This window comes from Blennius ocellaris, assembly GCF_963422515.1.
Source record: "Blennius ocellaris genome assembly, chromosome: 7".
In the NCBI taxonomy this organism is placed as follows: domain Eukaryota; kingdom Metazoa; phylum Chordata; class Actinopteri; order Blenniiformes; family Blenniidae; genus Blennius; species Blennius ocellaris.
Window position 1 is genome coordinate 14,865,682 of NC_137656.1, and position 23,137 is coordinate 14,888,818.

General features: G+C 42.5%; 2 protein-coding genes across 6 annotated transcripts in view; both read right to left on the minus strand.

Annotated features, from left to right (window-relative positions):
- Positions 1 to 2,855, minus strand: part of pcsk5b (proprotein convertase subtilisin/kexin type 5b) — a 57,952-nt gene extending 55,097 nt beyond the window's left edge. For both annotated transcript variants that reach the window (XM_080499585.1, XM_080499584.1), the window contains exon 1: positions 2,401 to 2,855. In XM_080499585.1, coding sequence (XP_080355711.1) covers positions 2,401 to 2,580 — 180 coding nt within the window. In that variant the 5' untranslated portion in view covers positions 2,581 to 2,855. The remainder of the gene's footprint in view (positions 1 to 2,400) is intronic.
- Positions 2,856 to 7,410: 4,555 nt separating this feature from the next.
- On the minus strand, positions 7,411 to 22,274 carry LOC308132310 (ubiquitin-associated protein 2-like). Of its 4 annotated transcripts, none has more exons than XM_080499360.1 (30): positions 22,210 to 22,274; positions 20,748 to 20,885; positions 20,477 to 20,554; positions 19,867 to 19,977; positions 19,571 to 19,727; positions 19,309 to 19,386; positions 18,400 to 18,463; positions 18,110 to 18,198; positions 17,812 to 17,864; positions 17,560 to 17,618; positions 17,235 to 17,454; positions 16,688 to 16,949; positions 15,149 to 15,280; positions 14,634 to 14,770; positions 13,947 to 14,179; positions 13,326 to 13,575; positions 13,121 to 13,160; positions 12,752 to 12,881; positions 12,501 to 12,558; positions 12,111 to 12,330; positions 11,863 to 11,954; positions 11,510 to 11,560; positions 11,242 to 11,320; positions 10,747 to 10,947; positions 10,362 to 10,532; positions 9,633 to 9,737; positions 9,505 to 9,537; positions 9,115 to 9,188; positions 8,843 to 9,034; positions 7,411 to 8,746 (listed from the first exon to the last, which is right to left on the minus strand). In XM_080499360.1, exons 2-30 carry the CDS (start codon positions 20,841 to 20,843, stop codon positions 8,651 to 8,653), a joined length of 3,561 nt encoding a protein of 1,186 aa, XP_080355486.1. In that variant the 5' UTR covers positions 20,844 to 20,885; positions 22,210 to 22,274; the 3' UTR covers positions 7,411 to 8,650. The 4 variants fall into 4 exon arrangements, with proteins under 4 accessions (XP_080355486.1, XP_080355487.1, XP_080355488.1 ...); XM_080499361.1 differs by lacking the exon at positions 22,210 to 22,274 and adding an exon at positions 22,110 to 22,209; XM_080499362.1 differs by lacking the exon at positions 9,505 to 9,537 and having other exon boundaries at positions 7,948 to 8,746.
- Between the last annotated feature and the right edge of the window lie 863 nt (positions 22,275 to 23,137).

Sequence of the window (23,137 nt, forward strand, 5' to 3'; positions counted from 1 at the left end):
CTAAACATATTAACTCTGCTGTCCGCAAAATGAAACTGTGGAGCAGTGCAATTGCAACTTACATATAAAGTGTTTGTTTTAAGGCTCTTCGTGGGATTTAAATCTAAAAAAAAAAAAAACAACTTCAAAAAGTCATTTTTGTCCACGCCCCGCAATAAACTGAAAGCCTTGATAAAAGTTCTCTCCCATGTCTTCACAAACACCAATGCAAACAGATATCCACGTCTGGGGCCTTGTCATCTGATTAAACTCAATTTGGGCCAGTGTCTTAGTCTGGGAAGGGGGCTTCATGGTTAAGAGGATTACCCAGAATTCCCCAACGAGGTGCTCTCTCACTCCATGCCAACTCTTTTCATCCATCCGTCCATCTATCGTCCCTTCTTTCACCCGTTCCTTCTTCCATCGACTAATGTGTGGTTATCTTTGTCTGTTCTCCTCTCTCCAACCCTATCAAGAAGACTAATATTGTCCCTCTGCCACATTTCTCAGCCCATCCCCCTGTTTTCTTCGCTTTAACTGATTTGCACAACTTAAAGCCCTTTCTCATCGGGCAATCATATGCCATAATCACTCATCACAAACTGTGCCGTCTTCAATCGTCCAAGCGACTTTAATTAAGTCTGAAACACTTTGGTCGCTCGTAGCATGAGACTGTATCAAGTCATCAGGCTAAAGTTTGAGGTCACCCTGCATTTTAACACCAGGGTTTCCCTTGATATGGGATGGGGGGGGGGGGTTATGACGGCGATGTCAGAGTTCACATTAGGCAACCAGAGTGTGCTGTTATCTCTCCCATGGGAGCGGCTTTCAGCTGACCCCAAAACCAGGAAGTGAAGTAAAACTGTTGTCTGTGAGGTGTCAAAGTCCAATGAACGCTGCATATTGAGATGGAAATTAGGGCGAATGGTGGGGGTTGGGGGCGACACTACACTTCACAGGGGAATTCCTATGGGGGGGTGGTATGGAAAGGAAGGGGGGGGGGGGGGGAGTCCACACATTAGTTCCCGTCAAAGAGAAGGGATAAACGAGGCCATTAAGGCCCGCTCTCTAGGGAGTATAGTGGGTGGGCAGGCTGGATAAGGTGGAGAGAGAGAGAAGAGGGGGTGTTCAATAGCTGTTGACTAGGCTACCCCACAACAACCTGTCAGAATGCCCCCCTCTCCTCCATGCTGTGTTCACGTCTAACGCTGGCAAGCGTAGACTTGAACTACCCACGTATTTTGCTTGTATGAGAGGATGTGTGGGGTCCATGTTTGGGTGGAGGGTTGCTTTAGTTCACAAAGAGCACATGACTGCTCTTTAAACTTTGTCAAAACACTTTTCCAAGAGAGCAGATAAACTCCTCCTCCTCCTCCTCTGCATCTGCAGTCTTCTGTTCAATAATCAAATGACATAATATGAGGAAAAGTAGGAAAATCTTACAAATCGAGATGTGCGCACACTTTGTGCAGTTCAGTCTTGAGATATTTCACCCCAAGCCAGACAACTGCCTTTGCGTTTGGCCTCAAGTGTCAGATCTCATGAACAGAGGAGGGCCTTGGACTCTAGGGGCATGTATCAACTTGGTGGTCTAAAAAAAAAAAAAAAATGTAAGCTATAAAAGGTAAGAATTTGTGTTTCATAAAGATGACAGCAATATTTCTCATGCCGTCTTTTGCACAGCAATACTCAAGTCAGCAGGAGAAAATTGCTTCGTCTCAAATATAATGAGAATTGTGATAAAGTTTATAGAATCAAGACAGAGAAAAAAAAGGACTTCAGCAGCAGTCTGCAACTGAATGAGCAACAATCAAGTTGAACACGAGTAGAAAAGAGCCACACAAAAATCCACATCTCCCCCCCCCCTCTCAACTCATTTTGAACAGCAAATGTACATTTTCTCAGCAGAGACGCGAGGCAGGATCTTGCCCCTGAATGTTTATGGATCAGACCCTCATATTATGAAAACAAAGGTATGAGCTGAGCGATCAGAATGGCACGCTGTTACAGAAGCTGTTCGATTGTGAAGCGTTGATATGTCACTTCCAATAAACAAACTGTGAGGCTGATAGTGAGCTCAGTGTGTCTCCGGCCCGCAAACTGATCCGTGGAAACGCAGTGAGGAGGCACCTGTTGTGCCATCCTGCTGCAATCTCCTTGTCTTTGTTCAATTCTCTGAGAGCCCCAGAGCTACCACGGCAAAGAGTTGAGAAAAGGACTTCAAGTCCCCTGGAGTTCAACCGTTCTGTCAGATTTTTTTATTTTTTTTTAAGGAAAAAAAAACAAAAAACCTAATAATAAATCACACATGTGCTTGGCAGCTCTTGCGCGTTGACGAAAACGTCACAAATAACAAACGCATAGATCGACCCATAAGTAAGACTGAACTTTTTTTTTTTCCAGCAGCAAGCAGAGACCTACCTGTCCCATGTTCCTATAGCCATATTTTTCCGCTATCCGCTCGGCCACCTCGGGTCCGCCGGCTATCCTGACTGCCCAGTGGTTGGTGTAAATCCGAGCGGAGCACGGCGGGGACGCAAAGCCGAGACTGAGCGCCAGGACGCAGAGGAAGCTTCTTCTCCAAGCGGCGTTGTGGACCATCTTTCCCCCCCCACTTTTGAGCGAGACTCTTCTTCTCCTCCTCCTCGTCAGCCGACCAGGCAAACAACCAAACTTCTCTTCTGGCCGAGCGACACTCTCATAGAAACCAAAAAAAAAAAAGATCCAGGCAGAAACGCACGGAGAGAGAAGACGGGGAGAGAGGAGGGGGGCCACGAATGGAGCCCCGGAGAGGAAAAATACACCTTATCTTCTAAACCTCCGCTTTCCACATGGGAGAGTTGGAAGTTTTGTGTGTCCTCTCTGTTCCCCTTCTCCTTCTCTCTGTCTCTCTCTCTCTCTCTTTCCTTTTCTTTTTCCACGGTGGACGAGGAGGAAGTGTGCGTGTCGGTGCGCCGTGCGTCTTTGCGCGCGAGTCCGCGTGTGTGCGGCGAGTGCGCGCGGAGCTCCTCAAGGCTGATTTCTCTTCCCCACCAGCGACTCGGATGTTGGCCGCTCAGCTCATTGGGCTTTCATGTGGCGAAATGGCTACAGCGCCTCCCCACAAATAACTAGCTGACACTCTGGAGAGTAGAAACAACTAAAGCCGCGGGGTTTCCCTGCCGAGCTCCGCTGGGTCTTAAAGACACCCTGCTCGGATCCACCGACCGCGCGTCCGCCAAACACCCGGCGTGGGGGGGTCAAACCGGGGGCCACAGAGCCACCCGGGGGCCAACGACAAGGGCTTCCTCCAAGAAAACCCCTCGGATAACTGCACCCTGATTTACCCTCAGTTACCCTGGAGCTCAGCTCATCGCATACTTTGTCTTTGTTTCTCTATTATTCATATGTATCCATTCTCTCTTTTTGTATAACGACATATGATAATATGAGTATCTGGAATGTTTTAAATTCTCATTTTGTTCAGTCTGTTTCGACTAATGCTTGTGCATTGTTTTCTGTAACCTTTGTGCATATTGGTCTAATAAAAGTGGAAAGAATTCAGGAAATTGCTTAAATTGTGCTCAACCTACAAAAAAAAGCAGGCACCTGTTATCAAAAAGAAGATTCTTACTTAAAAGTATAATAAATTGTAAAGGAAAACTACAAAAAAAAGTGTTGCTTACTTTGTCAGAAGCAGGCAGCTAATTCAATGTATCCGTGTAATATATATTTACAAAAGGCTGTATTTTTCAGACCAACAACAGTGCAAAAAAGAATTGTTAGCCTGCAGATACGTAGCTCATAACGTTTGAATACAAATTCAGATAGTGTGTGATTATAAAAAATGTGATGTATGAGTAAAATATATAGTACATCAAAATATTGTAATTACAGTAACTTGAGCATTTTCAATCCATTGCGTTGTGTATATGTGGTGGCTTTAGTTTTAACTCACCAAAGTGTATTACATTTCTGGCTCTGTTTTTATTTTCGGGGCATGTGTTACATTTTATTAAGGTTTTATCTGTGAATATGAAATCCTTACTTGTTAGCACTGACCTCAGTAAAATCTATATTTACAGTTGAAGTTGCAATATTAGAAAATTCTCTCATTCTCTCTCAAGCATGGATGACTTGTGAACTTATTTTCTTTAGTCTGGTTTTCTCCCACAATTCAAAGCCATACATTTGATTCTAATTTGTGAATGAAAATTGCACCAAAATGTGTGTAATTGGTTTTTTTTCTCATTGACGCCACTGCCCTTTGACCCAATGTTAGGTAACACAGTACAAAAAATAAATGAGTTTCACTGCTTTCCTTCGTATTCATACTAAATTTAATAGTTCTTCTATGTTTTTAAGGCAACTCACTTCATAAAAATTTCAATTATCTGCATTTATATTACCAGTAAATGACTGAATCGTGAATCTGTTAACAAGTGGATGTTTTACATTTTGGCTACTGCTTCTCTCTCCCACGCCTTCTTTTGAATGCAAGCTTTGACAGATTTCTGGGCAATATTGACAGACAAGTTAATTAAACTATAACCATCACCTCCCTTATTCAATGGAAGGCAGCCATTGACCTAAAAGTCATTGCATGTGCGGAAAATAAATGGATCATTCTTTGTGTCTTCCAGACATAACACACCACCCTCTTCCAATTTGATCCATAATTTATCATTTATGATTAAGTTACTTTTCAGGTTAGAGTAAATTCGATCTCGTGGGTTTACTGACCTCTCCAGGTCCTCGTGTTAAACACTGCCCTGCTGTGACAGATAACGTCACGATAGGCCAGCCGCTGACAATCAGGCCTTCTGCCCTCCATGCTATTTCCTCTCAATCAGTGAAGCTCTGGATGTCATACCCCCCAACACACTGCGGGTCACAGCTGACTAAACGCTGTCATTATGGAATGTGCCTGGTATTATCTGCAGTTGAGCCTTTCATTCAAGGCCTTTGTTGATTGATGGGTTTTTGCAGCAATTTCCGGGAGATGTGTCTGCGCACAGCGAAAACTCTGTTCTGCATGAGACACAAGTAAAAATCAGCATAATTGCACTAATTGCAGCCAATTTCTTTTTGAATGGACCCTGCTGTCACATCTCACAACAAGTGTGTGTGTGTGTGTGTGTGTGTGTGTGTGTGTGTGTGTGTGTGTGTGTGTGTGTGTGTGTGTGTGTGCGTGCGTGTGCACGTGTGGAACATCTCATGGTCGCCCAGATGGAGATGAAAGGGTGTAAGGGAGGAGAAAAAAACAAAACAACAAACATCCAGTGATCGTTCTTTATTCAACAGGAGGAGGGGGTTTGTAATCGGAAGACAAATAAAAGGAGAGGGGACAAAATACAGGAGAAATTGATTTGAGTATCAAATCAAGTAACCAGGTCACGAGGCCGCCTTGAACAGCCGGGGCCCCCAGATCCCATTCAAGCCTCAACTGTCGCGATATCCCGTGTGACAGCTTCACAGCTCCCAGAGTTTCTCCAGCGAGCGAACTGACTGAACCCCAACAAAACATCTTTGTCAACATCTGAGAGCGGGGCAGTCACGAGTGTCAACAAACACTCGGAGGGGCATTCCTGTATGCATTCCTGTGCCTCTTCAATGAAATAACAGGGCGAATCATGTGTTTAAGCCAAGCACAACTTGGGAAAAACTTCACACAAACTTCTGTGATGCTTCACAATGAAAAGAAATTGCAGCCAAATGGCTTTATTTATCAGAGACACTGCTAATTTGTTTATTTAGTGTCAAGACTGGTGTCTCTGGTGGGGGCTCTCCTGCACGATATTCTTGTTCTCTTAGGACAGGCGTGATATTAAACATGTTGTGTCCTCTTCATTTGCCTCTTGAAAAGATGCATTATGTCTAAACACCTCTTTCATGGCTCCACTGCTGTTGCGTTGCCAGCTTTTTGGTTGCCTTTCTCGATATCTTTCTTCTTTGTCTGCATTTTTTTTTTCCTGGTGTTTTCATTTCATTAGAGCTCTTTTTACTCTTTCTTTCATTTAAGTCCTCAGGCTCATCACTGTCTTTAACTCGCCGTATCTTTATCTCTCTTTGGGTGGGCTTCCCCGGAGTTGGGGCTGGCCTTCAAACTTCACTTTGACCTTTGACCTTGTTGCTGCAGGCTCCTGCACTTAGGCCACAATACCACCTGCCACTCACTAAACTTTCCATCCTCACTGCTCTGCATCCTCCTATAACCATCTCCGTCTTCTTCTCCTCACCCTCTCCTTTGTCAGCCACATTCCTGGGTTATACAGGCTCCTCTGGGGGTTCACACACTCCACATTCATAGAGATAAAAATGGAGAGAAGGCTGAAGACAATTTATACTTCATTCCTTTGAATCCATCAGTACTGCTCCACTTCTTGCTTCTGTTTTAACACCGCATGCAGGTGTTCAAACATCCCAAAAAAATAAATCCTAATAACATTAAAAGGACAACAAGGTTTGCTATTTCTAACATACATACACAAACACGCGCTCCCGCGCATTGAAAGAATATGTAACCTGACATAATCTGCTTCAAGCTTCATCCATTGCACAACCACACATAGTTTAATAGTATTTGTACACTTATCTTGACACAATAGTATAAACTCCCGATATGATCAGTCTCATGGTAATGATGTACAGGACAAACATGTACAATGACCCTACAAAAAAATTTGGTTTTATTTCCTCTGGGACTCAGCCGATCTGGACTCTTACTCTCAAGAGGAAGAAAATATATATGTATACAATGACCCACTCAACCTTTACTAGCTAAAGTGTTAGACTGCCATCTCGTGATGAGCCGTGAAACTACAAGATAGAAATTGTTGAGCTTTGTCTCGTTTCAAGTTGGGTTTTTTTTCCAGAGCAGGAATAAAAATATGTATTAATCAAGGTTTTAAATAGCCAGTCTGGAATTAATGAGTTTATTCTAGTCAATATACCAAGATCAGCTAAACTCAAAGGAATTTTTCTTAGATTAAAAAAAGCAAATAAAGCCCAATTTTCAAAGATAAAAGGGATTGATATTGGTATAAATTACGTTTATTTTCCTCAAACCTTCCCAATCACGATGAACAAGCTTTCACTAAATCACCCTGGTATCACAAGCAATATTAGGTCGCAAATTTCGGTTGAAGTTGGGAATGTGTGGATGTCAGACACCAGACTGAACAACTGCTTTCTCTCTGCTTTCATTTCCATCAATAGCTATTTTGGACTGAACTCCAAAACTGAGGCCAATCTAATAGTTTACCATTAGAACCGTCCTCAGTCACCGTCTTCACTAACTGCAAGAATACAACCCATCAATAAATGGAAATATGTTCTTATTTTAATAGGCAACATATTCTCAAAATTCAATAACTTAATTTTTAAAACATTTCCTGTGCACAACTTTGATTCCATTGTATGTTTAAATAATAGCATTAAAAGGAATACATCATATGATGGATTCACTGTGATCAGGCCACCTATGTTTTTTTTCAAGCTGGGTCACCATATGGCCTACTGGCTTAAAGGACTATTGCAGGGAAAGGGGTGCCAACCGGATTACCAAAAGAAACAACGAAAAGAAAATCGTTTTGAGGAAACCCTACTGGAGAATGTGCCGATTCGTCATTTCATACAACTCTAGGTGAATGAGGCAAACTAGAAAACTGTCCTGTGGTCTGAGGAATGAATATATGGATCGATCATTATGTTAACACAAAAGTCAGCTGCATTGTTAACTAAAGGAGCAGCAGGTCACACATCTGTATCAGCAGCATGGAGTAGATGGAAGTTTGTGAACAGTGTATATTAGTGTGGAGAGTAAAGATTGTGTGCAGGCCAGACTTTTTGCCAATAGAAAGCAAGTCCTTACAATTCAGAACCGTTGGTCAAATCAGACAAAGATGACACTGTATTCATCTCCATCAAGTTATAACAAAAAAAAAAACCCTGCTTCAATAAGTTCTACAGAAAAAAACACAAAAGAGATCCAACTGCTCAGAACTTTATTTCGAGAGAAATGAGGGTTAAAATTAAATTACAATATAAAATTTAAATGGGCAAGTCTGTCTTTAAAAGTTGTCAACACGGGAGAGCAGGTAGCCCTCAGAGAAAAAGAGGCATAAGGGAAAAGACAGGAAGCTACAAAATGAATTCAAGGGGAAGAACCTGGCCATTCATGTATAAAAAAAAAAAAGAGACAGATGCAGTTAGTTATTATAAACCCCACCCCCTTCTTAAGTGTCCTCATATGCAATCAGTGCTGTAGCTCTCTCCTTTTCCTTTTTCTTCCAGGTTTTTGATCATTTATCGTCTCCATTGCTCTCACCATCTCATTCTGTCTGAATGTAACATCCTTTCCTGCAGTTTTGAAAAAAGTAAACAAAAAGTCCTTCAAAAATAAAATGCAGCAACCACATTTCATGTTCTACTATTACATATACAGTATATATATATATTTATATATAAATACATACATAAATATCTTACATGTACAACCAATTGTGAAAAGGGGGGGGAAGAGAGAACCCAAAAGTTATGAGGACTTGTGGAGGTGGGGGGGGGAGGGAGGCGAGAAGGCCCATGGTTGCTCATTGTGAGGGTAGTGTGTCTTTCTGTTTGCTTTTTGTCTTGGCTTTACACACACGCACGCACACAGCCATTTAGGGGATGAGGAAACAGGATGTATTCCTTAGTTTGCCCAGTATGGGGAGCTGCCATAGCTGGACTTGCTGCCTTGGGTTTTCTGCTGCATGCCGCTGGACTGACTACGCTGACCAGGTCCACCCTGCAAACAATACAACCCCATTTGGTCACTATGTTCAAGACCAGGTAGCTACTTACAGGTTCATAGAATATATTGGATCTTCCGACTGCTTCCTACCTGTCCGTCCTGTGTGAGGTGATGGTGTAGCAGTTGGGAGTGGGGCTGTTGGTGCGGAGGCAGGATGTGCAGGAACTGAGCAGGGGCGTAGCCAGGGGCACCCCCGGGGTTCAGAGGCCCTGCCCCTCCCAGTGCTGAGGGCAGGTTGAAAGGTGGCGGTGTTCCCGTGTGGAAGCCCTGCTTGTCAAATGACTACATAAGAAACAAGACAACGAACATTACACTTGGAAAATTAGCAAGTCAACTGAAGGCAAAACATGAACATTTCCCACCTGTGTTTTGCTGTAGATGGATCCTCCCATTTCAGGGACTCCGCCACTGGTAGCCGATCCAGACAATCCTGGGGCTGAAGAGAAGATGAGGGGGGGGAAAAGGAGAAGAAAAATAGAAAGAAAAATGGTGGAAATGAAGAGGGACAGAAGGAAAGCAAAAAGTCATGGTTTTAATGGGGACATCAACAAATTTCTCACTTTGCTGCTGATGAGTCACTAACAAACACGGAATGCCCATCTCCACAGTTAGTAGGACGGGGGCCAGCCAGTAGGAAAAAGCAGATTAAGTGAATAGGTGCAGAGGCATGTATCTCACTTCGCTCCACCCTTTGGCACATACCCAGCGAGGCGCACATCGAAAGTGCAATCACGCGCATGCATAATACACACCTTGCTCCAGAACACTGTTGACTGTAGAATCGTCTGCAATTGTGAGTACACCCATTTTTTTTCCCCCACTGGAAATCGCCTACTGACTCAGTGTGTGTTAAGAGTGTGCACACGTGTCGTGAGTGTACCTTTCCCTGGGCCGCTGCCCGCTGACTTGGCCTGCGACTGGGCAGAGCCTCCGTAACCTGCCTTATTGTATTCCCCACCGTGGGCTTGAGACAGGTCATCAAAGGCTGAAGGAGGAGGAAGAGTGGAGAACAGGAGGCAGAGCCAGCAGAGGAGAGGGCAAGGGGGAGGCCGGAAGACAGGAGGTGGAGAACAGGTTTGATGAAGACAAGATGAGGAAGGAGGAGGATGAAAGAAGAAGAGAGTAGGGGGCAGGGGAGAGAGAGGCAAGTAAGGTAACCTGACTAAAATGGCAGCTGTGTCTATATTGAGCTGTGTCCAACTCCAGCAGGGGGTTTGAGCTAGGCATGCAGCACAAGCGAAACTCAGGCCCAACTCCACACGCACATGCAGCATTTGGTACAAGTATGGAAAATGCTGAAAGTTCCCTTTCCCTCATTCCACACCGAATCTCAATCAAATTTGCAAACACAAAACAAAAACAAAAGATTCTGTACACAAAACTAAGCTCCATCAGGTAAAAGCAGCTGTACAATTGATTCGCAAGACATTGCAAGTATTTGTAACCAATTGTGACAGTTTGTCAAATTACACTCAAATGTATCAAACTAAATAATTGACGAGACAAAAATAATAATAATAATAATAATAAACACAAAAACTAAGCTTAGTTGAATCCCCAACAATTGTAATCGGTTAGAAAAAGTCTTGTGTTTTTGTTGTGGTCTTACCAGTGCCGTAAGCATGCTGTCCATAACTGGGCTGATGCTGTTGGTGGTACTGATTTGAAGGGTTGGCGAGGCCCATCGCAGGCTGTTTGGCTGAAGCAGGAGGCACAAAGACAGTGGGGCCATACTGGAAAGGCGAGGGAACGCCAGGCACACCAGCATAGTATGGCAGACCTGGAAGAAGTGTGATGCAAGCAGTCAGCTGAGAAAACACCTGAAATACTTTTATCAAACTGAAATGAATACAAAACATCTCGGTTAAACTGAGAATTAAGATTACAGCCGGCTCCGTTTCTCTAACACTTTTCAGTTCAGTGTAAATTAAATGATGGGTGATAAGAATTAAATTGGGCTTCAACTGTCATGACAAACAGTTTTGCTTCCTCACCAGTGTATCCGTAGCCAGGAGGAAGAGGAGGGTTGAGGAAGGCCTGGTTCTGTGTCTGCTGGCCCTGACTCTGACCCTGCCCCTGTCCTTGTGTCCCTGTCTGTGCAGTCTGCTGGGCCTGTGACTGCACTCCAGCTGTAGACAGGCTGGTCGGGGGAGCTGGTGAAGACGAGTCATTCCGACCAAACTTTGTAGCCTCACCTGTAATTAAACCCAACCAAAACAAAGTTCATCATGAGGAAATCCCATGAAAAAATTCCCTGTGTATACTTTAAGGACAAGCACATCCATCTTTTATTCATTCTACAAAACAAACTTTCTGATCTCATTTGAAATGTGTTTTTACACTTTAATGTAAAAACAGGTTTAACATGAGCGGTTGCACAAGCTGAGATTTAATTATCTCATTGTTCTATGTCAACATAATAGCCCATGTTGAAATATATTGTAAGGTCAATTGATAACAATACAAATTTAATCCAAAACATGACTTACCAGAATAAGGATTATTAGCCATGCCATCTCTTCCAGGCATAGGACCTGTAGCACCAGGGAATGTTACACCATAATAGTCCTGTGGATAAAGCCAAATGGAAAACATTAAAATTAAGCAATAGCGCTTCGTTTGTTGTATTTTCCATCAATACAATGGAATTTTTCACAAAAAAGAAGCTAACAATAGGAACTCAACAGCAAGGGCTCCTTAAAAAGTAAAATGAGGTACAGGGAACAGTAATATTAATGCCAAACACAAGTAACTCACCAAAGGAAGTCGTGACTGCAACATTTGCAAATCCTCATATCCATAGATTTGCTGTTGAAACAAAGACAATAGCCAATCTCTTTTAAACTATACAGATGCATACAAATGTTTTAGTAGTACTTTCAACTCCCTGAAACAATCTATTCTATTACACAACATGCTTTTTTTAAATTAAATTTTTTTTTATTTCACAGGCTAAAAATGCAAGGTTCTTGGAATTTATGGGAAATACACAGTAATGCAGAGTATTCATCGTGAAGTCGTCAATTTTGAAAGTCAAAATTGCCTTAGCTTCAAACCTTAAGAGACTGGCATACACAGGAAATTCATAATTAGGAAAACAATTTAGGTACCGGGTAAGCAGGGAGCAAGCCACCGGGGCCCATGATGTACTGGTTAGCCAGGAGAGGCGGCACTCCTTGAGCCAAGTTTGGAGGAGCTTTACCTGTTGAACAGGGGAAACACATTGTGTATTTAGGATGTGTATGTAACAAACTGTTTCTCATAAGCTGTAAAATGACAATGCTAGCAAATTATTAATGTGATTCCATTTGCAAAATTAAGAAATGGTTCTGCAAAGAGGGATGGAGAGAAATCCTACCGGATGTGGTGGTGAGCAGGGCTGCTGTGCGATTGTTTGCAGCTGACATTGTGGTGTTTGAGCCGTTTGCAGTTAGTCCTGGTGCTCCAGATAGATGTAGCCCATTACTGGTTGAGTTGCTGACAATTGAAGGAGCTGAGGGAGTGGGATTGACAGCTTGGCTGGGCGAGGATGATGAAAAGGCATGGTGGTTGCTGTTGCCGCTATCCTCATTACCCATCTGTAAGAACGAGATAAAACCGCACATTATAGAAAAGCCAACGACTGTGTTTTATGTCAGAACATCAGTGTCCACATACACAACTTGCGCTTCAAAAAGACAGCCCTGGGTTGACTAGGAAACAAAACACTCCACTGAATCCCAAAAAGACAGCAGAGTGAGAGACTTACCACCAGTGATGAATTTGTCATGAGAGGTGATCCAGATGAGTGAGTGCTGCTCACATGACTAAAAAAAAAAATTACAAAAATAGGTTCCGTCAATATGGTTGAATCTAATAAAGCAGATAAAATACTTTGCATAGGAATCAAGAGGACTGGAGATTCAGTCAAAAATATGTCCACATTACATAATTAGGATATGTGCTTGTAACCATCATGATCTCCAGGCAAAGTGTCAATGTGTCTGAGCCAACGCTTACCTGCTGAGTGAAGACATGGAAGTCGAGTGGGAAGGAGTCACTGCAGGGGAAGGGATGTGGTGGCCAGGGCCGCTGTCACTCGTCATAATGGGGGACTCAGTCTTTACTGTTCGAGTTGATGATGATGTTGCTGATTGGGGAAAAAACACATGAGTGTGCGTTCTAAAATAAGCATCTGAAAAAAATTATGTGATTTAATAACAGCAAAAAATGCTCAATATGTTACTTCCAAAGTATTAAATCCATAATAAATGTGTAGCCGTGTTTTAGAATTACTGAAGACTGCCTTATCAACAATAAATGTGAAATTAATTGCACACTATAATGCTTTGGCGCTGTAATTTTCGTGAACAAAGTTAAAGTACTTACTGTCCTGAGGACTCTGCGTCTTCATGCCACCGTAGCCATTCTAGCAGAAGAAAATGTTTGTGTTTGTACTTTGTGGTTCATGATTGAGTTTTTCTCAGCTATTAATCCGGTGTTTCCCCCCCCTCCGGATTTCATGCTTTAGCAGTGAAAATGACATTGACCATTTGACACTCAAGTTTATGCAAACACACAAAAATAAACTTACTGTCAGAGGACCAGCAGCAGCTGAGGTGACATCTTTGTTTTGAGAGAAGCCAAGATGAGGTGGCAGGGACCTCGGGCCACTGCTCTCCACGCGGCTGGCTGCCGTAGGGGCTGAAGAAGAGGGTGGAGGTGCTGCACTTGGAAGACCAAGCGAGGGTGAGGGTGTGGCACTGGGTAGGCCCAAAGATGGTGAGGGGAAACTGGGATCTGATGCGGCCGAAGGCAAGGTTGGTAAGGGATTCATGTGTTCGCTGTACAGAGGAACAAGAAAATTATTTTTTAAATAGGGAACATATCGATAAAGACAAATGTAGCAAATGACAAAAGTAGAGGCACTCGTTATATTGTTAAGTTATTGGCTTTCATTGTGCTAAAATGAGAACATTTCTACACCTGAGGGAATTCTATAAGAGGTGTGATGAGGTCACTTAACACATTTCTATTGATAAAACTTAAAACTTGCAACAGCACAGGCTGCAATTAGCTGACATCCCTCATATCACCATCATATCAATGAACGCCATGATCATCAAAAAGAAATCCATGTCTTCTACTAAAAGGTGCACAAATGACACAAACGTCATAGTCTTCTTAGAAATAGCTAAACATGCCTCGTACATACCTCACAGGGCCTTGCTTAGAGAACAGGCTGCCCTGCGGCTGCTGTGTGGGAACCACAGCAGGAACAGGCATGGCTGTTGGAGCCTGAGTCGGAGTATGCTCCCTGGCTAACTCCGTCTGTGCCACGTCCACTGCTCCACTACTCGCCTCAGACCCAAAGTCCAGAGCTCCAAACTGAACATTCAGACCAGGAATATCCGCCGAGCCTGGCATCTCCACTGCTGATGAGGGAATCTGAAGCAGAATAAAATGACAAGTTAGAGGGTCACTTGATATCGAATGAATTCTAAATCGATTTGTGAAATGTTTCACACTTTAGAAGTCAAGCACAATAACTAGCAAGAATGCAGGATGGATAGCTGAAAGAACAAACAAAGGGGTGGGGGTAAACGGATTAAAAATTGATAGACATGGTGGAGAGAGAGAAAAAAAGACTGCACTAAACTATCTTCTGAGCAAGAAAGAACACGTTTCTGTGGAGCAGCACTTTAGACTGTGGCCTTATATTAAACCTGCTATGACACAGGACTGGTTAATAAGCTGGCTCGACTTGTAATGCGTGTCAGAGCAGGTAAATGATTTACTTTCAGTTTCTACCTTGTCTTGCCAGTAATACTTATTTAGTTTGGGTGCACTTGTGGTTTTACTCAGGAAAAAAAAAAAAGGTATAGTCATGAGGAATGTTTACCTTTGAGGGAAGAGGTGCTCTGCGTCTCTGTGTCTTGAGCTGTCGTTGAGGTGCTTCTGCAATCGAAGCCTCCAGGCCTGGCGGCTTCACCCCTGGAGAAGCCCCGTCTCTTGCAGTAGGAACAGAGGACTCATGACCTGTTTGAAATTGAAGGCAACGGATTTCATAAACAAAACCTTTTCATGCCACAGGACAATTGTAGAGTAAAAACATCTAACAGATATATTAGGGTAGAAACAATTTGCGCCACATTACTTTGTCATTATAAATATGTCCTTTTTATATGTACGTATGCAAGTAAGACCAGCGGAAACATATTTGTGCCAAAGCGGGCTCTCAAACAGCCCAGTAGATCATGTGTGAGTCGGTGCTGGTGAGTTATGAACATCAAACCTAACTTTCTCGTTAATATTTAACACAGTGATAATTATCTGAAAGTGACACTAGTGTTAGAGGATGTTTTACAGACATTCACATTTATAAAAAGGCAGTGTGGTATTGTTACACAGTCCTACCTGGGGGTGTGGGAACTTGTGGTGCGTGTGGCTGAGACAGGAGCAAAGGCTCTGTGGCGGGGAGGATGGCGGACTGCCTCTGAGTCAGCTGGCTGAGCACTGGTGATGGTTCTGGTTGGAGTTTCATCTCCGCTGAAGAAGAAACAACAGACATACCTTTTTATTTATCTTAAGATTCGTTCTATACCATTTTAATACTCCATTTTATCTTTTCAGTATTTATCTGTTGCTCCAAGAAGACCGACTGATTGCAACCAACTGTTTTTTTTTTTACGACAGTGACAATATGTAGTGCTGCAGGTCACAGTACTCGCATCTAAAAAAAAAAAAAAAAAGAAGTTCTTAAACGTGAGGTCTGCAAGATTTACAAAGCTATTAACAGAATTGGAACGTAGAATTCAAAACTGCCGCGATGGAAAATTTGTAAATAGAAACTTAGATTCTTGTTTTGTTAAAATACACCCTTGATATTTACACGAGTCAGGCTTCCCTCCACAGAGACATTAGGATTTCTACTGTGTCCCTGAATACACAAACAAAACAATGTACCGTATTTTCTGCCCTATAAGGCACACCTACATTGATTGACATAATTTACAACTTCATTCATATATAAGGCGCACCGCCCTATAAGGCGCATGGAACAGACCAGTGGTCAGCAACATTTATAGCTCAAAGCCATTAAGTTACATTTTCCATTGCTTCTAACACCCAGAGAGGTGCACATCCTTTATTTTGATAGTCCTACCTGTAGCCTATGCCAGTACCACACTACACACAAAACCTTCTTCACTACTGGTTGACAACTTACAACTACCGGTAATAATAATAATAATAATAAACTAAACTACATGAACTAAGCAACAAAAACACAACACAACACAATTATTACCGACACCACAAACCAAATATAACCCCCAATAATTGCATTTAAAACACCACAAACAGCTGCAATGAATTATGGGAGTTTCTATCGGCTGCACTGAGGAGCTCAGGTTGAATTTGTCGCTGCAAGGCATGATGTCCCATCATGCCTTGCAGCGACAAATTCATGTTTTGTGTTGTTGGAGGTTATTGTGGCTCGTTGTTGGGCTTGGTGTTGATTGTGTTTATGCTGTGTTTTTGTTCCCCAGTTTAGGGAGTAATTATTTCATCTAGTTTATTTTGGTTTGTTAGAACGTTGGTGTGCAACCATGAGTGATTAAGGTGTTGTGCGGAGTCTGGTCCGCACTGAAGATCCGGTTGCAAAGTAAGAGTTGTCAAAATAAAAGCTTCTAGTTGTTCAGCTGTCAAATAGCAGCCTGGAGTAGAACAATCGTCCATATATAAGGCGCACCGGGCTATAAGGCGCACTGGCAGCTTTTAAGAAATTTTGAGGTATTTAGGTGCGCCTTATAGGGCGGAAAATACGGTAATGCAAAAACCTTTGGTGATTTCTATATCCAACATTATGTTCAGGATTGCAATGTGCAACTAAATGCCCCTAAATCATGTACCTTTATCTGTTTCATCTGTTTTATGTTTTAGAGACATGATTACCATCTTTAGCCATGACGGGTCCATTCTCCACTCTTTGAGCCTTGATTTCTGCGGAGGGAGAGGGCGCAGGAGCAGGTGCAGGACTTTGCATTGGAGATGGCCCAGTGTCTTTGGGAACAGTACTGCTGCTGGTGGGAGCCAACATCTGACTGGATCTCTGACCAAGCCGTGGACCACCGAGTTGCTCTGATGTCCGGATGTCATGGACAGGTGTCTGCTTTGGTGCATTCAGGGAACCAAAGCCAGAACCCAGGACTGAAGACTGGGAGATGGAGATGAGCAAAAGAAGAACTGAGTACAATATTTCTAGTGTAACATCAACTTAAGGTTCTTACAAAGTACGAAGGCGCATATCCACGCATTTTTTTAATTTTTTTTTTTAACACTGACAACTTCTTAATTAAGAGAGCATGTTTAGGCACAGGCCTCTCGAAAGGAAGTATACACATTTGCAGGCACAAATATGTTTGTCTTTTCAGCTGTCAAAAAAAAATAAATAAAAAATACGTGGACACAAGCCTGAAGTGTGGTTGAAAGGCCATCATACCAGTGCAGCATGTGCATAGGTGGGACTCGCTGAGGCGGCATGAGCATAGCTGTTGGCTGTAGCATGTGCGTAGCTGTGTGTTGCAGTGCGTCCATTGTGGTGGGAGTTGGTAAACACCAGGCTTTGGCCCAAATCCTCAGTTGAGGGGCCATCAACAATCGACCCCAATTCTGAGTCCCCAGCCACTCCAGTCTTAGGAAGTAGGCCGGCCAGTTCCACACTGAGGAGATTAAATGACAAATACAATGTTGTTTCTCACAAAATTAATCCTATTTTATACTAAAGCACTAAAGGTTGAGTGGGTTAGTAGACTGGAATGCCTTACTTGTGTCCAGGTGTGACGTGATTCGTTGAAGAGGCAGTGAATACTTTGGTCTCAGACAGCTGTGTGAACACAAAACAGATACTATCACAGTGTTTTCTGGTTTGTATATTTCAACCATTCAAAAACAGTTGCAGGGTCACCTTAAATCATTGTTACCAAATTAACTAATGGCAGCAAACAAAACATCATTACATGAGACAGGCCAGTGCTTATTGAATAAAAAGGCTGTTCAGCCTCCAGATGCTGCCTTACATCCTCATTCCAGTCTTCTGAAGCCCAGTCTTCCAGATTGCCTCCCCATGTTCCTTAAACAAACAAACAAACAAACACAGCTGCCAAATTAGTGTTTCCATTTTTTAACTATTCAAATTTGTGCCTTCATTTTCATACATCTACAATAATTTATATTTTGCTTTCACCCAGTAAGAGTAGATAAAATAGTTGTTAAACTAAACAAGTCCCACTAATATTTTAGCTAAGAGTACAGTACCTAAGAAGGAGCAAGAGATGGCACAAGAAAGTCACAGTTTAATTTCATAAATGTCTTTACCAGTTCCCTCAGCAGTTTCATTGCCATCCTTTTCCCACGTGTCCTGGCGAGCTCCGGAGTTAGCGGTGTAATCAGCAGGGTTGAAGGTGCTGAAAAAAGAAAACAATAGAGATGAGCCATAATACAGGGAAAAGAAACTGCTCTGTTATAACACAAGACTGCTAATTTTTAGTTTTTTCGAATGAGGAGATTCAGAAACATTTTTTTTCCACATATTTAAATTTAAGATATGTGCTTGTAAGCATCACTATCTCCTCTTATTTAAAAATTAACATCTACAATGAGCATACCCCATTCCCTGTGAAGAGAACCTGTTTCCAACAGCTGCTCTTCCTCTGCCACGGCCCCCTACCCCTGAGGACAAAGCACAACAACCACATTAGCTAAACAGACAGCTCCCCTTCAAAACCACAAGAATCATAAGAGGGAAGCAGCAAAATCCATCACAGGAAAGATCAGTAATATATATTTACTGATAAAGTTTCATGTAAACTTGCTGGTTTACAATAGTGGACGCCTGAGGACTGCCGAGAGTTCTTTTAAATCAGGCTGCAAAACATTATTTGCTCAGGCTTTCCAATAAACTAAAAATTCTACTTATCCTCACACCTTTCTTTCCATGGGGCATTTTTTTCGCCACACGTTTCTGATTCACTTTGTTTTAATGCCTTTCTGTTTTTTTCCTGTAAAACCATGAATTGTCTTGGGCCTGAATGGTGCTATATAATCAAACCTACCTTGCCTAGAGCAGAAAACTAAATTATATTGTGTACAGGGGTGACCAAAAGCTATGCCACCACTGGCTTAATAAGAATGTCAGGAATGTTGTTTGGAACATAAATATGTAAAGAAAAACAGTTTTGGTGAAGTTTTTCAACACCATGGGAGGATTCTCCAGTTAAAAGTTTTGCCTGACATTATGTTTTAACCTTGATGAACTTCACTATTCTTGTGCTGATTGTTAAAAGTAAATTCTCCAAAATATATTGCAATAATAGTGTTTTACGCCCTGTCTCGTCTCTTGGAACGACAACCCATAAACACACCCAATCAGGTTTGAAAGACTGTGGGTCAGCACTCAGATAATTTGATGAATAGACCTTGTGAAGAAAAAAAAAGGAAGAAGCCACTGCCGCTTGCTATGTTTCCTCCATGTGAAAGTGAAATGTGCATGATGCCTTATAGACCTTAAGACTTACCTCTGCCTCTCCCACGACGTCCACGATCGCCTCCTCTCTCCCCAATAGCCGCTTCATATCCATTCTCCTCTACCCGACCTAACATCCAACAAGACAGAACATACCCCTAAAGTCTATAACCTGACAAACATTTAGCATCAGAGATAGGACTCAATTTAAAAAATATATATATATATACATACATATTTGCAGATCAATAAGCACAATCAAAGAGAACTTAATTTCTTATACAAGACAAGCAAACTTGCCAAGCGTTTCTCACCTTCACGCCCTCGGCTAATGCCTCGGCCCCTTCTGTTGGATGCACCACGACCACGACTGGACTCCTTCTCTCCTTTTTTCTCCCTGCTCTCCTTAACCTCTGAGGGCCCGCCTTCTTTTCCAAGGCTACGCTTTTTCCCGACAGTCTCCCAGGAGTTCTGAAAAGTTAATTTGACAATCAGAGATCTATCAATAACGATGACATGTGATCTCCACAAACAGAAAGATGTCTTGTAATATGACATGTGAGCAAAATACATACATATCAGTTCTGAGTCTATGATTAGGTTTACTTACTGTATCAGAGGTGCTCTCCAGCAGAAAGTTGATGGCTCTGTTTATATCACCATTGAAATCATGGAGGGCGACCATGCACTCATCTTGAGTCTTTCCAGTTACTTCAATCAACTGTGAGTGCAAAATAGAACAAAAGAGGGATTGAGAAATTCATCTCATCAAGTCAACTGCATTCTTCACGTTTGGTTCTAATATGAAATATTCTTGATGGAACAAAACTATAATGTCTTTCTGTATGACCGGCTCAAAGATTTCTTCTGTATTAAAGGGGGGAAAAACCAGCCCAAAACTGGCCACACATAAATATTTGAAGTTCTGCACTGGACACCCGTCAGTGGGTAAATCCAAGAGATGATACAGTAAGTCATTAATTATCCCACAACAGAAACTTAAATTTATCCCTCACCATATTTTCAGATAAGGCTTATCACATCTGCAAAATATAATTCACTGCCTCTGATTATTAGATATCAGTGTAAAAAGACAAAAACTTTACTGTACGAGTCAACAGTTTTGCTCAAGGAAGTTTGGCCTTTTTGAAATTCAAATGTGAAAACTAGTCATTTTACTCTGATTTGGTTAGAACACATTTTAAATGTTTACACAGTACCTGTTTGACTTTGTCTTCAAAGTCAACATCATTTTTGTCGTAGATCACTTGGGCAAGACGGATCTGTTCTGCTGTGGCCTGGTGAACAGAAAGAGCTCAGTGAGAAACTCCAAGCCAGAAACACATTGTATCCAGCTTAAATGTATTCTTCAAAAACAAGGATTACATATTACACTTTCAATTCCTTTAACGTGTCTCTTTTAGGCCTTAGTAGTAAGATTCAACAATCGTAAGAAAATATTCAAACCATAGAAAAACAACACACACACACCTGTATCTGTTTCTGTGGCTGTGCTGTTTGTGTGGGAGTAGGCAGCATTCTGTCCCGACTTCCCCGGGCTTGATTGCTGACCACCGATGTCATCATTTACAGTATATACAAAACAATGTATGTACAAAATAGAAAAATCTGGAGAGAGCGAGACAAAAGGCAGCAATACCACATTAGGGTACCGTACAATGCAAAACAACTATCACAACTGGTATTGTATACAGAATGTAAGCAGACAGATTCAATGTTGTGAAGCATGCCATGTAAGACTATAACCCCTCCCCATCTGTCGTTCCCCACGTCCCCGGTTATATTTAGCCAGCCAGGAGAGGACTGTCCGGGTGTCACCTTTCAACCCTCCCTCAGTCTCCGACTCGAAAACAGTCAGTACACACATTGGTATGGGTAACACAAACTGTATTTCCTTGTGGTACGACGAAGGGAAATCCGCCGATGCTGTTTATTTTGCTAAAGAAGTGAGCGCGTGCTACACGGAGAGCCGTCGGTGGTCCCATAAGCCACACAGGCTGGGTTACAACACAAACAGCTCCTCGGTAATAATACTACCAACTGATAATCTGTCAAACGAGATCCACCGGTTGGGATCATAAAAAAAAACCCTGTGGGCAGGTTCACAGATGATACTAAAGGATCGTTACACATATTTAAGTATATTTACAGGTAGTGGAAACAAAGATTATTCGCGTATTTACGTGAAATGGAGTGTTATTCAAGTGAGCGCTAAAAACGGCTTAACGGAAACAGGAGTCACACTGGCTAGCGTTAACGTTAGCACGGCTAGCTCACGGTAGCCGCAGCACGGCTAGCTCTTCGTCTTTGTTCCGACACGACACACGATTCGTACAACAACAAAAACATCACATACTGTTGAAAAAGGTGTGGGTAGAGCCAAACACACGACGAGTTACCGTCCCCGCTAACGTAACCGCTCTGTCCGCCTCTGGGCGGGCAAGGAAAAATTAAAACAAATTTTACGAACGCGAGGATGTTTCCCTTTGTGTGGGAAAAAAGCTAACGTTGGAGGAGTCGAGCTAAAGTTAGCGGCAAGCTAACTGCTGACTAAAAACGTGGATGTCACGGACTGTGTTAACGCCAGCAACACCAGCGGTAGGGACTTTCTTAGGGAGTAAAGCCGTCGTGCAAAAGTTGTCAAAAACACGTCAAGCGAATAACACAACACCGAGGAGATAAAGACATTAGAGCTACATGGCAGGCATGTGAACGGCCCGTCCGCATAAAGCGCAGCACTCGCGGTTCGGCTACAACGCTGTTGCTAGGCTAGCGAGTTCCCGAGTCAGTCAAGCACCGAATAGAACAAAAGTTATGTTTGATCTCACCCACCAGGTCATCTAAACCAACTCAAAACTACAGGATAACACACATGAGCGAATAAAATGTGTTTTAATTACAACGATCATCAACTAGCTCGTCTTTCTGTTACCTGCTAACACGATTCGCTCAGCCAGCAGCAGCAGCAGATGCTGTCACGTGACCAGCCGCGCCGATGTTTAACATTGTGAGGTGAAGACTGCCAATCAAATTACAGCAAAACGACCACGTGGAAAGAGGACGCAGTTTTAACGTGCGCACTCGCTGACGCCCAGGAGCGCACTTCAGTACTTCCTGTCAGACAACAGGTGGAGGCTTTATTTACATAGAAGACATTTATTTTTTGAGAATCTAAGCTCTTGAAGCGAGATCAGATATAAACGAGGGTTTATTTTAGGTATGTTTCCAAAATCTATTGAAAAAAACAAAATAAACAAATCAAATACGCTATATTAGGCGTCTCTATCCATGTTGCCATTTATCAAAGATGTTTCTCAAAGTAATTTTGATTGGGTTAAAAATAAAGCTCAATTGACCTGATTCAGTTGCTTTCAAATATTGAGTCAAACAAGATAAGAATTAATCATGGCAACGTTCCTATAAGCCATAGGCGTCAAACTCTGGCCCACGGGCTAAATTTGGCCCACAGTGTAATTATAGTTGGCCAGTGAAGCAATACCAAATGACCATTAGAGCTGGCCCGTCGGTATTATACAGCATGTTAGTGCCAAGGTGTGTTCCACAACCTGCACCTTGTTGCGGGGAAGATGTGGCGGTGCGAGACAGACATGACACAGGTACAAATGCCCGACCAGCAAGAGCAGGTCAGAACTGTACTCAGGCAGAGATGCTGCGACCATCCAGCCGGCTGAGGGTCGCAACCAGGTATGGTCGATGGGTGCAAGCCCAGCATAGCCATCGATCAGCCATTAGTTTGGCCCCCTCATGTTTGATATCCCCACAGGAAAAGTGTTGTAAAAGTGTAAATATAGTGACGACTATCAACTTCACAGTGGTGCTGGCATGTTATGGAGATGGAC